This window comes from Archocentrus centrarchus, chromosome 14 (genome assembly GCF_007364275.1).
Source record: "Archocentrus centrarchus isolate MPI-CPG fArcCen1 chromosome 14, fArcCen1, whole genome shotgun sequence".
NCBI classification, from domain to species: Eukaryota; Metazoa; Chordata; class Actinopteri; order Cichliformes; family Cichlidae; genus Archocentrus; species Archocentrus centrarchus.
In genome coordinates this window covers 10348594-10365911 of record NC_044359.1, presented here as the reverse complement: position 1 = coordinate 10365911, position 17318 = coordinate 10348594, and the positions used below count along the sequence as shown (strand labels likewise).

Sequence of the window (17318 nt, the reverse complement as noted above, 5' to 3'; positions counted from 1 at the left end):
GGATTCGCTTATGGCAGTGTCGGAGAGGAGGATGCTGTCTAAGCTGCAGGCCATTATGAACAATGGCTCCCACCCACTCTACAACACAGTGATGGGACACAGGAGCACATTCAGTGCAAGACTCATCCCACCAAAATGCACCACAGAGCGCCACAGGAGGTCATTTCTACCTGTGGCCATCAGACTCTATAACTCCTCCCTTAATAGGTGACATTGTGGTTCATCAGTGTCATTCACTTATCAGTATTCAATTGTACATAAAATTGTTTAAATTTCCATATACATTGTACATACACTATATACATTGTACATTGTACATACACTTATACACTGTACAAAAAAGGACTGTGCATATATATATATAATGACACCTATTTAAAAATGTTTGCACTCACAATTTTCATATGTGTATAGATTTAGATGTGTATATAGTCAAAATATCTCTTAAGTCTTTATACTTTTATGCCTTTAGTGTATGTTATTGTGTTTTAGGTTTACTCGTTTAAATGAAACGGTTGCAGCTGTAACAATAGTAATTTCCCTTTGGGATCAATAAAGTATTCTGATTCTGATTTAAAATGTGCGTAATGTAGAATGGCTTCGTTATTTGGCTCTAAGTCTGCTTGTGCCTTCTCTTAGTGCAGGTTTTAATCAACCACATTATCCTTTAAAAAGGAGTGTTTTTTCCTTACAAGGTTTGAAGAAGCACAAAAAACAAAACAAAACAAAAAAAAAGAAAAACCCTATAATTCTCCAGGACACCTCCAATTTAACTTCAGTCATTGGAAGTCCACAACCTCAAACTGGGAACTATAAGCTTATCAAGAGCACCGCTGAGCGGGTGCAAATACTCGGCTGTTTTGGATTCATAAAGTGATCGATTTTTGGAAAACCTGACCTCTGACCTTCAGCTTGAGTTCAAGGTCACCGAGATGTAAACTCCTCTGAGATTTTGTTGAGATTGAGTTGATGCATCTGTAGTGTGAATTTGAATATTCTAGGTCACATCGTTCTCGGGTTATGGCCAACATTAAAGTTCTTGGGGAACAGATGCCGCCGACGCCAAGGCTATGACTATTTCGTCAAAACGGCTGAGTTACAAAAAAGAAACAACGGCTGAAACACAAAGTCTCACCTCCTCTCAGCACGCTCCTTCTTCTTCAAAGCAGCATCGAGGTTTTGGAGCTGCTCATCGAGCTTGTCGCAGAGCTGCTTCTACAGAGGGCGAAGAGATATATTTAAACTTCTTGCACATTTCACTTAGTTAATCCAGTGGCTCTCAAACTGCACTTCAGGTTCATATCCAACACCACACAATTTTTAATCAATCACTAAAAAAATTCTGTAAATGTTTTCTGAAGTAATCACCACCAAATCAGTAGACTTGTTTAATTATTTTCTCTACATAAAACAAAACATTTATTCAAGTTTCACTCCATCTTTCCCCCTCCAGTCATCCACGCCCCACAGATTAAGAACCACTGAGTTAATCATGTGTTTAATTTTGAGTGCACTGAGTGGTACATACATGCTGACAGGGTGGACAGAACCATTCCCCATCGGGGATGATCATGAGGGGAGGCCTCAGACAGGCTGTGTGGTAGCCGCTGTCACACGAATCGCACAGCAGGATCTGGAAAAGAGATGCAAACAGATGGTAACAACAGAAAAACCTGCAGGGACCCTGCACTTTTTTAAGCATTTTATCTCACAAAAGTGAGGTGAAGAGTGCAAAGTTAGCACAATCTGTAGGCTTACATTCATGTAAGGACAAAATAAACCAGTTATCCGTGCCAGTCACCTGATTTCAGCCCAACAGGGCATGCTTTTCAATCTCTGAAGACAAAACTGAAGCCGAAGAGAACCATAAACAAGCAGCAACTGAATGTTAATACAATAAAGTCCTGGCAGACCATCTCCAGGGAGGAGAAACAGCATGTCCATGGCTTCCTGCTCTGCAATCATTGACTGCAAAGAATTTTCATACAGACTCCTTAAATTTAAAATAATGTTAGAGCGTCCAGTTACGTTTTCAGAGGACTGTGTATAAAAACGTCTGCAATGGTTTAACAAAAGTTAATACAAGACTTCTGTTGTGACTTATGTTGGAGAGGGACTGCCCCCACTCCAAGGGTGGACAGCTGCAGCATTTGGGAATAAAAAAAAAAAAAAAAAAAAAAAAAAAGTGACTCGCAAAGTTGTAGAAAATATCACAGAAAATGAGGCAAATATTTACATTTTTGGAAAGTTTACAAAAAGAGCGGCAAACTGTGGGGACCATTTCTCCTTTCTTCCCAAAGACCAGTGGATACTCAAAACAGGAGTTTGGTCTAAAATACTCTCCTGTCACGCAGATCTATGCATGCATGTTTTTGTAGCCAAGGATGACTGCTGGATGGTGATGACTTGTTGGGGTATTTTAGGGGAGTTTTGCTGACAGGTGCTGATTTCTGTTCCTATGTCCTTAAAATAAATAAAACTCATGAATCTCTCACACACACACACACACACACACACACACACACACACACACACACACACACACACACACACACACACACACACACACACAGAGAAAAAAGCTGAAAGTCTGGACTTCAATCACATCTCGAATCTTTGATTTAAAATCTACCGTGGTGGTACACAGAGGCAAAACCACAAAAAAATGAAAAAAACCTTAACTTTAGATGTTTTGGACATTAAGCAAAATAAATAAATTTAAAAAAAAAAATCACTACTGTTGCTCCACTGTCTGTTGACAGCTTCAGTTAATGCTGGAAATTCAAAACTATTTTTTTAAACAGGAAATTTAGAAAATTGGTCCTTTAAGTCAGAATGTGAAAACACTGGCATCACAAGACGTATTTTACTGCTCAGTATTTAGAAAACACACCGCACAGCCTCCTGGAACTGGCTGTCAGTTTCTTTCCCTGACTTATTATCAGGATTTCTGCAAATAAATCACTTTTCTAACTAGCTTTGGTGTAATGCAGCGGCACAAGGATGAACCAGCAAGCTGTTAGTTAAACTCTGATCCTGAGATCATCAGCAGAACCCGACCCAAACTGCCCTTTTCTCATCTTCTCTCTCTCAGCTTCATTCATTTCTTACTGTACCTCATACCCAGTACCTAATACTAAATGTACCTCATTGTTATATCTCTCTCTCTTAATTTAAAATAAGAATGTAAAAATGCCTTCCCTATGGTAACCCAAAAGTTGCCAAAAAATGTTCTGTGCTGTTACAAAACTATTACACAGGCTTGCACCTTCAAATCTATCAAAAACCCTGGTATTTTCTCACATAGCTCTTTTCTACTGTTACTTTATTTAAGTGAGTTTTGTTTCCAGTGGAAATTCTCTGTTTCTGAGTCACATTACTATTTAGGGAGAGAATTATTTGGAATCGGTGGCAACCAAAATTCCTTTTCTCTGCTTGCCAAAAATTATGTTTATACTACTACATGTGAAATCACTGCTGGTTAGACTTCAAACAAACTCCAGTTGTCTCAGTTTCCTCTCATATTAGGAGTGATTTTAAATTTTGGGCTACATTTATATCTAAAGAGGAGTTGTTGTGCCTTCTCCCCACTAGGAGGAGCCACAGGACTTGTTCCTTTTCCAAGCTCAAGGTTGGAAACTGCCCCGATTCCAGAACTTCCATTTCTCTTTGCGGTTATAATTTAAGTCTCTTCTCTTTCACTTGTTCTGCCTAAATAAGTATAAATATAAGCTGGTGAGATTTTGCGGGTACCCACCAGCTCAGGGTGATTTGAAAGACCGCAGTGTTTGCAAGGGTCGTCATTTGGAGGTAGATCTTCGTCGGAGGACGTTGATGAGTCTGAGCTTCGCCTTACTCTGTTACGATTTCGCCTCTTTCTGGTTCGCTCAACCTTGTAGTCTTCGTCACTGTCATCTTCCTCCTCGCTCTCCTCTTCTTCGCTGGACTCCTCGTCGCTGTTGTCGTCTTCATCTTCTGAGTCTTTCTTTCTACGGCGCGTTCGAGTGTTGGACCACCGAAGCTTCCGCCTCTTCCTCCCCTAAACAAAAAGCAACAACAGTAAAATTTTAAAGAAGCAAAAATAGAGCTGTGCATTTTGGAATATGACCAGTCTGCACATAAAAGATAGATGCCGCTTCTCCATCTGAAAAATGCAGCCACTGATGAAGTACCTTAAACCCCCAGGGAGCAACTCTGGCTGCAAAAAGGCCATTCCCAACCTTAAGGACTGCAGGACTTTCATGGCCCATCAGGTAGGAATCACTAGTATAGAAAGCCATACAACCTTATGACCAATCTGCACATTAAGCTCCCCAATAGTCAAAAAGGATGATAAGGCAGGGTACACCTTAGGGTGGGCCTAATTTGTGAGGCCCACGAATGTGCAGTGTGTCTCGGTTCCTAAGTCAGAACCTCCCCAGCTTCAAGCTTCACAACTGGAATGATGTCATGGTGCCTATGTCCATCTTTTATATGCAGTCCATGGAAATGACTGCCTGGTCTTACCTTGGGTTTGGGTTGGCCTTCCTGATCAGTCTTTTTCTCTCTTGGTTTCCTCTGAACAGCCTTCACCTCCACCTCTTCCTTGTCCTCCTCCTCCTCTTCACCCTTTTCTTTCTCATCCTTCTCCTCCTCGTGCTTCTGAGACACTTGAGCTGCCTGCGACTTCTCCTGCTTCTTGTCCTGGATCTCTACCGCCTTTGGCGTCGGCCTCGAGATCCTCGGCGATCTTCGCAGGGATCTCCCTGCATTTGTATCAGACTCTGAGTCCCCTTGTCGTTCCTCCCTCTGGAGTTCAGCTTTCCTTCGGTGGACTGGACGCTTGTTTTTCCGGCAGACACCCTCCTCCTGAACATCTGCTGGGGCTTCACTGCCATTCGCCGCCTCTTTTTTCGTCTGGGAATCCACATCCTCACTTTTGCCCTTGCTCTTCTCCATTACTGAGAGTTTATCTGCTGTGGAATCCTCTTTGCAATTTGGAAGCTTTTCATTATCCGTGTCCTTTTCACTTTCCTTTTCAGCATCCTTTTTATTTTCTGATGGCAGATGCTCTGCCTCGATCTCACTGGGCTTTTTCTCGGGATCCTTATCCTGTTCCGTTTCTAGTCTTTCGGGTTTTTCATCAGAGACATTCATCTTCTCAACGGGGCTCGATGTTTTATCTCGGCCTTCAGACGCCTGTTCCACCATCTTTTGTGTGACAGAGTTGGTCTCAGCTTTGTCATCTTTTTGTGGTTTTGTCACATCGAGTTTAACACCCTGTGCTTCTGCAGCCACAGGCCCGGACACAGAGTCGCTTATCTTGGAAACATCACGTACCGTACTGTCTTCACAGTTGACAGTTTTCTTTATGTCTTCTGGCTGTTCTGTCGTTGTCTCACCAGCTGCAGGAGTCATCTCTGCATCTTTGATGCCATCGTGCTCCTCTGCAGGTTTACGTGACTCTGATTTGTCGACCTTTTCGATAACAGGAGGGTCCACACTCTCCTTAGTGTTGGCTGTTTCTTGTGCTTTCTTACTTTCTATTTTAGTGACAGACTCTGATCCGGTGTTTTCAGAGTCAACAGATCTGTCTAGAGTGTCTGCAGACTGCATCTCTGTCTTAAAGCTTTCCGGCTTCTCTTTCAGAGCAGAGTTATCAGATTTGTCCACATTAGCCTCAGATGGTCCCGTCTCTTTAGGGTCACTCATATCTGTCTGCTTGTCCGTTACACTTTCAGGTGCCTTGTTTTCTTTAGTCTGACTTGATTTGGACGCATCCACGTCTATACAGTCTGGGTTTTCCTGGGATTTCTTTGAATCTTTTGATTCAGCTTCTTTGGATTCAACTTCATGATTTAAATTTAGGTTCCCTGACTCATCAGCTGTTAATGTTTTATGACTTTCCTTTAATGTCATCTTGTTCATCTTACAAGCCTCCTCTGTGTCTGCTGGTTTGGATTCTTTCATTTTTTTAAGCCCTTCATGATTAGAGGATTTCTCTGCTGCATTATTTATCTCTTTAGATAAAGGTGCCAGTTCTGTCGGCGGCCGCGAAGACTCGCACGTTTCCCTTTTTTCCGTTTCCTTTTCATCTTGAGTTTTCTTGTCTAAATCTGCTCGGTGTGGCGTGATTTCCTCTGCCTCATCCTTTTTGTCTTTTTTAACCTCCTCATCTGTGGTCGGAGCATCATTTTCTTTAACTTCGGATTTCCTTGCAGCTTCTGTCAGAGACTCTGGTGACCCTTTCTCTGATGGAGGAACTTCACCATTAATGTGATCATTTATACTCTGAGCTTTCTTTGTCTGTTCAGTTGAGTTGTCTTTTGGAGCCTCCTTCAGATTAGAGACAGATTGATTTTGCACTATTACGGCACTATTTTTATCGAAGTCTTCACTGAACTTCATTCCCCTTTTTTTCAAAGGGATCTTGGCCTGCTGGTCACTCCTCATGGTCTGTTGCATCTCTTCAGCACTGTTCTTCTTTGCTTCTTCTCCTTTTTCTGCCTTTACTGATATACATGATGTCTCAGAGGCCGGTGTTCGTTCATTTGAGTTTGATTTAATGTCCAAAACTTCCATCGGCTCTTCTTTGATGTTCTGGGCTTTTGTATTGACATCTTCTGAGTCCGTTTTGCCTTCAATGGCACCATTTAGTGCTGATTTTGCTTCAGAATTTTCTGATTTCAGGTTCTGTGTTGCTTTTTCATTGTTCTCCGTCTTCGGGGAGTCTAGGCAGACTGGCTTGTTGGAGTCTTTGCTGTCGTCATCTGATGGATCGTCAGTCTTTTTGGTCTCACCTGTAAAAATAAATAAATAAATCTCGGACAGTTACTTTTACCAAATTGCAGGAAGCAGACGTCAAAATGTGATGTCCAAGCTATAAAAGCAAAATAATTCTTTAAGTCAACACTAGCAGAATTACTAGCTACTCTAAGATGATGAACCCTGAGTTCCCCCCAATCCATTAATTGGAGAGAGTGTGTGTTAATGTTAGATGAGCTGCTCAGGCATGGAATAAAGCGCTGTATGAATGTGTGTTTGGTTGGGTGAATGAGATGCATAGTAAAAGCTTTGAGTGCTCAATTAAAAGCGCTATGTAAGTACCAGTCCATTTACTTTTTCCAAACTTGTTCCATCACATTTCCGGTATGCAACATGTGTGGCAAAACAATATTTTAAGCCATCACATCATTTTGGCATTTCATTAAGTTTCTTTATCATTTTGCACATGCAAAATTTATCAACGTCGAGAATCTTATGTTAAAGTTACAGCATGTAAAAATCTCACAACTAATGTCAGTGAATTCTGTTTTCTCACCGTTCCCAATTAAAAATTCATAATCTTAGCTATGGTGGCCACTGTAGGACAAACAACTCTGGCCACTGTTCGTCTGCAGTGAGTGTAGGCTGTCAGTCCGCCATTTACCTCAGCTGTCTGTGTGTCCATGTCCACGATGACAGCGATACTGAGGGGAGTTGTTGAGGATTTCCTAAACTTTTAGGTAAGGGCTGCTGTTGAAACAGTCTTTGAAGTGGATCTCAGATTGTTGAACTCGAACACTTAAGTGAATAAACTCTCATACCAGCTGTTGCTGTTTAACCAGTTCATCAGCAGTACGGAAACAGGAGGGTCACATGTCTAATTTACTGACAATAAGTAATTGTGACAATATCGAGAATAAATAAGCATCTTTAAGCACATTTTGTTTGTTTCAGAGTCCTTCTGGCACACAAAAAAGTGACTTCAGTTCTGGACATGATGCTTGAGCTGAGGAGGAAGAGGATGACATTTATCCAGAAGACGGTCGTGCTGTCTCTAACCTTCGTGTTTTTGCTTCTTTGGTGAAAGGGACCCCTTCTCAGATGGAAGAAAAACAAAACAAAAAAAGCAAATACGATCCTTCGTATCTTGAGCCTGAAGGTGCAGACACAAAGACACCATCTCTTTTCTCCTCCACCTTTGGCATACTTAAGTTTTTTTTAATGGGGTGGGGTGTTAACATGGAAGTTTCCACAAACCTGCACCCGCTCCTACGTATTTTTAAATGGATTCATTATTGTTTATGACAAAGTGTGAATTTGTGGCGCTTTTCTACTCGAGCACTCAAAGTGCTTTATACAACATGTTTGCATTCCCCCACTCACACACGTTCATACAAACACCGTCTACCATTCACATGCTTTCACACTCCGATGAACACATCGAGAGCAACTTGGGATTCAATATCTTGCCCAAGGATACTTTAGCATGCAGACTGGAGCAGCCAGGGATTAAACCACCACCCTTCCTACACCACCTGCTTTACCTCCTGAGCCACAGCCACAGCCACAGCAACCAAGAAAAATGAGGCAATGTTACACATCTATGATGGAGATTAGCAGTAAATTTAAGTAGGGCTGCAACTATCAACTATTTTAGTATTCGAGTATTCTATCGATTATTCCATCAATTGAGTAGGAAATAGTTTTTTCTTATTAACAGTTCATCTGCATATTTTAACTTCCATAGATTTACTGGAGTTTTTCACTGTGTGAAACAAGCAGCGGTGGGTGGAGCAGCTACAACGTTCTCTTTTCTTCACATTGACACTTGGTGATCAAGTGGTTGATGAAGGACCTCCAGCTGTTTCCCAGTAAAGGTTCAACGATGGTTACAGGGTTTGTAGGTTTGAAGCCAATCTAATGAGCAAGACCTCCGATTCCTTTTCAGTACTGTCAGCTTATTGTGTGTCTTTTTAAGAGGAGGAAAGTCACTGAAGGAGTATGACAAAAAGTCACCTAACTGGCAACAAAGAGGTCAACTGAAGTGTGATAACCACTGCTGTGAGTGAGAGGGGACGCCAGAAGCTCAAGTTGATCAAAGGTATTATTCAAATATTCAGGTGCAGCTTTCTAACAGAGCTAAAAATGCAAACTTGCAATAAAGAGAAAATAGAATTTTAACTGCTAATTTTTAATATAACTCTACAAAGAAGAAACTGAAAAGCCGCCTTTACCTTCAGTTTTGTCTTTGTCCTCTCCACCTTCAGGTATCGTTTCCTGTTCTTTTTTCAACAACGCCGGATCAATCTGCGTCTTCAGCAGAGCGACAACCTCTGCCAAATCGTTTCTATCTCTACAGGGAAGAAAAAAAAAAAAAAAAAAAAAATTTAGAACTGTAAACATTTTTTAAAGTTTATTTCCTGCCTGCAGGTTGTTTCTGTCCGTTTACCTGACGATGCACTTCCACGACGACCCGTCCAAGTCGTCCTGCTCCTCCACATAAACGCGCACATTGTCATCTTGGTCCAGCTGGAACCAGTACATCTGTCCGTCTTTGTCCCGACCGATCGGCTGCAGGCGCATTTTATCTGGGTCCTCATCATTGATGGCAGTTTTGAACTTCACGTTGTCGTCAAACTGGCATTCACACAAATACTGGAGAAAAGAGAAAGGCATGAAAAGGGAAGTTCATTCAGGAAAGGAGAACACAGGAAAGGCATTAAAAAAGACACAAAAGCCAAGTAAACAAGTGCTAAATACTTAAATCAACTGACAGAAGTAATGCAAACTCTTACAGAGCTTTTTTATATAAATCAAGTCCTTCACAACAGACAAAAACATCATAAGATTTTTTTTTTTTTTAAAAAGAAGCTTATTGTTCACAGTTCAGCTGAAGCTTCAAAACAACAACAGGTTATAATAAAGGGAAAATACACTTATTTAATATATATACACATGAACTGAATCACTTTTAAGTTATGTTGACAGGTGGATAGTGCATCACTGGGTGGCATCATCTCCTTTCCTTTCATAAAGGATGCACAACTGCTAAAAAAGGAAGGAGTGAAGTACTTTTTTTTTAGTATTTCAAGAATTCAACCAGCACTTATTATGGCTACCCACACAGGTGCTTCTGGGTCACTTCACTCAGTTACGAACCTTCATAGAGAAAATCTGACTATGTGACTATAGTCTTAACTCTGCCCTAACCAGAACCTGCTTCAAGCGGAGAGTGGCAGAACAAGGACTACGGCTGCCAGCTATAGTCCAAAACCGTGGAGCCGGAGTCCGTCCACAAGAGACGAGGCAGCTGATTACTGCTCCTGTATTCATTTCTTCTACTAAAGCATCTATTATGATTAATTAATTTAGTAAAAAATGCAAGGTTGCACCTCCTTTTGAGCACACACACACACACACACACACACACACACACTCTGCCTCACTACCTCCACAAATACAATACAATTCTGTGAGAAACACCCTCTGTATTCAGTTTCATGGGTAGTTTTTGGTTAGTTCTTTAGTTCCAGGAGTGAAACGAATAATTACAGACTAATAGTGGTATGGATGCTGTAATACAAGATTCAACCCAAGCAGCCTCAGTTTTCTTGATAAAAAGCTTGCAGCGGTGAGGACGATGCCATCGTAGTTTATGGTGGAGCTGCAGCCTCTCCAACAGACACGGCGTCAGGACCGAGGAAGCGAGCCTGTCTCGACTGACGATGTTTATTTTAAAGCCAGTTACTATGATCACAAACTAAACCTCTGCAGGTTTAAGAAGCCAACAAGACTCCTTCATCAAGTCACCTGTTCAACAACTTTAAAATGAGAACAAAGGTGATCTTTTCAGCTGCTCCCATCAACTGTCAGTTTGTTTTACACAGCAACAAATGAAGATCTTTACATTTGACAGCCTTCTTGAAAACTTTGCTCTTTTTGCAGCCGTTCCACCTTTATATGTAATACCTGCAGCATGTAAAGGGGTGTTTAGAGAACGAGAGGGAAAATGTTAAGGTTTGTAATGGCTAAGAAGGCAGGGGAAACTGGACCGCCATCCTAACATCCACCAGCAACAAAAAACTCACTTTAAGTATCCCTGTCTTGCACTCCATCGTCATCTGCTTGTATCCTTTCTGTTCGAGTTCCCATGCCCAGGTTGTGTTGAACTCCTGACATACCTGCAAAGGAAACAAGTAACACAACAAAGTATTACTAAAACATACCACATGGCAACGTCACATGCTTAACCTTCATGTTCAGATGAAATTAAATAGGAGGCAGTCTAATTTCGATTAGCAGGTAAACTATCAAAAGAGGTTACACAGTTACTTTTTGGCTGCACAGGAGATCAAAAAAGTCTATAATCAGACCACAAAGTGACTGGCTTCCTAGAGCATGGACAAAGCCTGTGTTATTATTTAAAATAAAATTTAAAAAAAATTTAAATACTGGTTATCTTAATAAAGGGTTTGTACTATCAAATATTAGCCCCATTTCTACCTCAGGAACTATCAGGTAGTTTTTGGGTGGCCTGAACTTTTGTGTTCCCACGTGGGAACCTCCACGGCAGGACTTCTTTCATGGGAAAAGAAAATAAATAGAAGTCGGAAAAGGACATTTCAGGCTCTCTAGCCTTAATGTGGCAACAATGAAAGTTTGTCGCAGAGGAAGAAAAACATAAAACAAGAGTCTATGGCCAGTCAAAATTCTGCTACTTCCCTTCTAATTATTTATAATATATTAATGTGTACATCCATATTTTCTTTTACACTTAGTTTCGCATCTTTTTTTTTAATTACTCCACTATTTCTATTGCTTATGTGCACTTGTATGTTTCTTTTTAATGTTTTTTAAGCTACAAACCTGCCTTTACATAAACATCAAATCAAGAATCACCATCATCAATAGAGGCGGCAGCCTCAGAGCATCGTGTGACTGTTTACTCTGACCATTTGTCTCCTCTTCCTCTGTTTTCTTAATCATTAACTGTTTTTTTTTTTGTTTTTTTTTTGTTTTTTTTGGCCACTAAAGAAAATATCTAAGCAGACCTGGGCATTGTGTGAGGTCAATGGAAAATGATGATTCAAAAGGTAAATACGTATATATCATGCAGTTTCTCTCATTTCAGCCACCAAACACTGAAACTCCCCATTAGACAATGGCTTAGTGATTTTTGTGGGAAGTCACAATACAACTTTATTTTGTAGGTGACTGATTACATTTTTTTTTTTTAATTTACGTGTGTGTAAGTGAATGCAGTTTGACTGTAACTGCACTGGAATAAACCCTTATTAGATGCGAGTTTGCTCGCCCTGAAAGATGTGAGAATGGGGAGTTTTTAAACAACACTTGGACTTCTAAGTATTTATTTACTGAAGTCAGAGATAAAAACTGTGTGCTATGTTTGTGGACAGCAGATTTAAGGATTACAGTCTGAATCGCCATTACGAAACTAAATGTACAGAGAAATACGAGCAGTTTTGAGATGAGCCATAACAAGATGGACCGAGGACACGGCAGGAAATCTGGAGTTTCAATTGAAAAACAAAAGCAGACAATTTCCACTTTTTGCCACTTGGCTCTGGACGAGCACCGTGATGTCCAACACACAGCCCAGTGACTTGTATTTGCATGTGGGGAAGCCTAAGAGTTTGAGATCACAGAGGAGCTGGCAGCAGTGCACTCAGTGAAAGGGACTACAACAGGGGGGTGATTTGTTCACAGAGGTAAGTGCATGCTTGGATAGATTGGGGCTGCAATGGGACAAGCTGGCAGTTGTTCCAACTGATGGCTGTCCAGATCTGACAGGGAAAAATGTCCAAATCTGACAGGGAAAAATGTCAGGCTTCAGAAGCTGATGCAAGATAAAGTGAGTGAACTTGACCCAGGAGCAGAACTGGTGTTTTTGCATTGTATTATACAGCAGGTGGTGTTGTGCAAGTCAGTGCTAAAAATTAACCATGCTGTTAATGTTGTAACTAAAAAAAAAATTAACTTCATCAGGACAAGAGCACTGACTTGTTGAACTTCTGATTTGCTGCTGGCAGAGCACTTTAAGTCAGTATCACTGCTGGATTTTTGATCGTCTTTCTCCACATAAGGGACATACTCAGAACATGTTGGTTCCCTTTGGATCTACCTTCATATTCTCTCACCAGTAGCAGTTTGATAAAGAGATAAATATCAGCCAGAATTGAGTTCATCGTATTGGTGAAGCCCTCCACAGCAATCCCAATTTCTCACGTGGCGCATGGGGAAAAATTAATTACCCACCCCTGTCTTCAAGTTTGCCACTGACTGCTTTTTTGGGTAGTCTGAGGCTGCCTGATAACTCTGCCCCTTGCATACTTTTTGTCCTTTTTTCCTTTTAATAAAGCCATAGCTGCTGTGATTAGTGCTGTTTATTTGTGCCAATAGGTTGGTTATTGCAGGATGTGCGTCTTTACATTAGAGACCTGTCCATCATTATTAAACTGTCCTGTTTTTCTAAGCCCGTTAGCCCAAAGTTGTGCTATTCAAGCATTTTTTAACAGTAAATGGGAAACTATGCATGCTTGTCACAATGAAGTAGATCCCAATGTTTCGCAGCTGCAACATTTAACAAGTTTACCCACCCCCCTCAAATAACAATACTAAGAACCAATACCAAAATCCCTATAAACCAAGACCCCTGCATAATCCTGTGGGTAACATTTGTAACTAAAGAGCATGTATTTTAAAAAAAAAAAAAAAAAAAAAAAAAAAAAGGAGATATTTCTACATCCATGGGTCAGTTTGTCTCATCTTCATGGGAGTGAAACTGCAGAGAGAAAATGGTCTGAAAGAACCTTCCAGCTTCCTGAAAGAAGTTTCGTGTACTTTGGAGGAAATAACTCAAAAACAATCTGAAGCTTTATTTATGTCGCAGCATTTTTTTCTGAGGTACTGGACACTAATAAAAACCATTGACAAGGCATGCCGCAGATCTGCTGTGCTGCGTTCTAACAGTTTACCTTGACGAGATATTTCTCCCATCTGTCTGCTGACACCGACTTGCCGATCTTTCTCAGCAACTTGACGTGAAGATCAACCAGCAGCTTTGGAACTGCAGGAAGATAAAAAACAAACCTGTTAGTGTCTCAAAGATGTGCTCTTAGATCTGTCGAGCAGAGTTTAAGGCAGACGTTCGGTAAGTAACAGTCAGATTTCAGAATCGGCCACTGTGACTGCCAATGAAATGTGTCACAGCATGGGAAAGGCCGGCCAAAAACGCAGACTGCACACAAAAACAGCCAGGCAGCGACGCAATCAAGAACCCAACAAATATTCCCAATTTTAGTTATCTTCACCGTCTGCAAACATCTCGCAAAACTCTCTGAAAAATGCAGTTTATGTAACAGTTTCAGAGGCACAAACAGCACACTTATTTTCCACCAAATCCTCATCCAGCGAAACCTCTCAGCTGTCACAGGGAGCCCCCACTCACACCTGCCCCCCTGTGATGCTGGCAGCTCCTCTGTCTTTATCCTGTGGCGATAACACTGTGAGGACTGTGACTGATCACCAGTTTCTTGTAAATTTCACGGAGATTTAAAGACAGAAAAATTAAAATCAGGTTTTGTTGCACATTAATCTAGAAGTTTTAGAATTTTAGAGAAAGTAAAAGAAAGAAAAAAAAATTTTTTTGGACATTAGTCTAGTCAGATTCTTACGTACAACCAATTATTTTATCTATAAAACACCTGTAAATAAATAAAACTACTGGCAGCCAGCAGTGCTACCCCCTGGCAAGACTTAAAATAGAAATCAAATGGAAACATCAAATAAAATTTACGAAAACTGAATGTTCCTTAACTGCAATTATAATCTCACCTGGGTCATCAGGTCACTTTAAATGCCCAAGCAGTGATTTGTGTGTTCGTGTTTCTTTCCTATCCTTCGGTGAGTGTTCCAGACTTTAACTATACTGTTGAGTATAACTGACAAGTTTATTAGTGCATGCAGGAACATAAAAATATGTCCTTCCAACCCCGTAAGGAAATGAGAACTGTTATTTTACCACACCTAAAAAAAACAAACTCCCGGTGACCCTGCAGGGCAAGTTTCAGACCAGAAAGGTTATAATGATCATGAAAATTCACTGAATCCAACTCAGGAAAAAACTCTGAATATCAATTTGTCAAAGGACTGAAACAGTGGCACTGGTATACCCGCATATTATACTGTGTCATGGAGAAAACTGCAAAATTTTAAAAAAATGCATGAATTATATCAAGCACCACGGTGGCACAGTGGTTAGGCAGCAAGAAGGTCCTGGGTTCAAATCCTCCTTCTGGCCGAGACCTTCCTGCGTGGAGTTTGCATGTTCACCCCGTGTCTGTGTGGGTTTTCTCCGGGTACTCCGGTTTCCTCCCACAGTCCAAAGACATGCAGTTAGTGGGGTTAGGTTAATTGGCGATTCTAAATTAGCCACAGTTGTGAACGGGAGTGCGAATGATAGTCACTCAGATTTGAACTCATCTGAGATTTTTAGTAGATGCATCTATGGTATCAATATGAAAATACTACTTTGACTCGGTCTCAAATGTATTTTAACCTTCCACTTACAAAAAGAAAACTGGTGGGCACCAATTTTTATTATGTGCAGCAGAAACCCTGATTTTTGTGTATTTTGCTAATTGAACTGGTGCCTATTTTATCCAGGAACACTCTTGGAAAAGTTTTTTAATCTCTACAGTCATCTTTTCAGTCACACTGAAGAACATGCTCATATTTAATTAATTAGGAACAAGATATTTTACATTTTGTGAGATTATCCAGCAATCAAACTTGTGAATGTTACTTCTCCATTTGCATCAAACCAGCTCTGACAGCACTGCGTGATGCTCATTAGCAGTTTAAATCAATAGCAGATGAATGATTTATCAGAGCACCTGCAAACATCTACAGAAAAGCATCTAAAAACAAAACAAAAAGCCTTTGACCTAAAATAAAATATACCCACGATGCAGGGGAAAAACTATTACCCCCCCCCCCCCCCCCCCCCCCCCCCCTTCTTTCGGCTGCTCTTTTAGGGGTCAGCACAGCGGCTCACCTGCCTCCATCCCTATCCCAGCATCCTCCACTGTCACACCAACCCTCTGCATGTCCTCCTTCACTACATCAATAAATCTTCTGTGGTCTTCTTTTCCCCCTGCCTGGCAGCTACATCTTCATCATCCTTTGTCCAGTATATCCACTGTCCCTTCTCTGCACATGTCCAAACCATCTCAGCCTTGCCTCTCTAACTTTGTTTTGGAGCTGCTCGACCTGAGCTGCCCATCCTGTTCACTCTTAGCATCTTCAAATCTGCCACGTCTAGCTCGCCCTCCTGTCTGTGTGTTACTAAGTACATCACAGCAGGCTTCAGTACCACCCTGTAAACCTTCCTTTCCAATCTTGCTGCTACACTTCGCTGTGCAGGAATCGGGGCAGCACATAAATAAGTCAGCTTATTTATTTCTGGTTTTCACAATAAAACAATGATACTGTTTATTGTTTCCACATGACTACCTTTTATTGTTCACCTAAACGCACTGGAAGGTGACTTGGATAAATATGAATACACATTGTCCTGTTACAACACACATGGTTGCCATGATTTAAAAAAAAAAGAAAAAGAAAGAAAAACCTAAATTTAAAAGACCTAAATGCATGGAGTTTTAAAACTGACAATAGGCAAATCGATTAATCGTAAGAAAATTTGTTTCTGAGCTCCCCTTTTAAAAACACGAGGTGACGGCACATGCTAATTAACACACACTCAATCAGGAACGCTTCAGACGAGGGCGCGCATGCGCAAATGGACGCAACTTGATAAGAAAAACAGTCAAGTCGACCACAATTAGCAGCGTGAGCGGAAGTACACACATTTTCTTAATTAAAACGAGCCACATAAACAGTGTTTTCTATGCTTTGCTTATCACTAAGAGTTTGGAAATAATACAAGTGAAAATTTAACTCGTTCTTAAGTTAAAATCGCGTTTACAGCTGGGCAATAACCAGCAAGAAGATTGCGTTTTACCCCTTTAAGCCGTTTTATTTTGGAAGCGTCCCCCGGATGTCGCCTCTGTTTTGTGTAGTTTGACGTGAGCTGCGCGAAGCACCACAAGGCAAAATATTTTAAGTGTAAATAAAGTGCACAAATGCGTGCCCGTTTCACACACTGACACCTTTAGCGTCCACTTAATTGAACCCACGGTGCGCTGCGTGAATTATCCGCACGTCCACCGCCTCGCGAGCACTGTCACGGTGGCGTGTTTGTGTGCGTGTTGTGTTGTTTTACGTTACAGCGGCAGATAAAGGCTGCTTGGAAAAAATTAAGCCCAATTCAAAAGCTAAAAAAGTGACTGAAAACCTCGAATAATTCGACTAGTTTGCACCCGAATAACGATCAGAATGAGCGCAGGTGTGTTTTCCACCTCGAATGGCAGCTTCGGGGCGGAGCAAAGTTATATTTAAGTGAAGAAGAAGGTTAAAAAACCAACACAATAACACACAGCCAGCTAGCCTTAGCTGCTAGCGTGCTAGCTCGCTACCATTATCATTAATGC

At 41.0% G+C, this 17318-nt stretch overlaps 1 protein-coding gene across 1 annotated transcript in view; it reads right to left on the bottom strand.

The window, feature by feature from the left end:
* Positions 1–17318, bottom strand: part of rsf1b.1 (remodeling and spacing factor 1b, tandem duplicate 1) — a 36018-nt gene that overhangs the window by 18478 nt on the left and 222 nt on the right. The window contains exons 2-9 of the mRNA XM_030746592.1: positions 13740–13831; positions 10833–10925; positions 9194–9399; positions 8979–9097; positions 4507–6779; positions 3758–4039; positions 1529–1633; positions 1136–1215 (exon numbers count right to left, since the gene is read on the bottom strand). Coding sequence (XP_030602452.1) covers positions 1136–1215; positions 1529–1633; positions 3758–4039; positions 4507–6779; positions 8979–9097; positions 9194–9399; positions 10833–10925; positions 13740–13831 — 3250 coding nt within the window. The remainder of the gene's footprint in view (positions 1–1135; positions 1216–1528; positions 1634–3757; positions 4040–4506; positions 6780–8978; positions 9098–9193; positions 9400–10832; positions 10926–13739; positions 13832–17318) is intronic.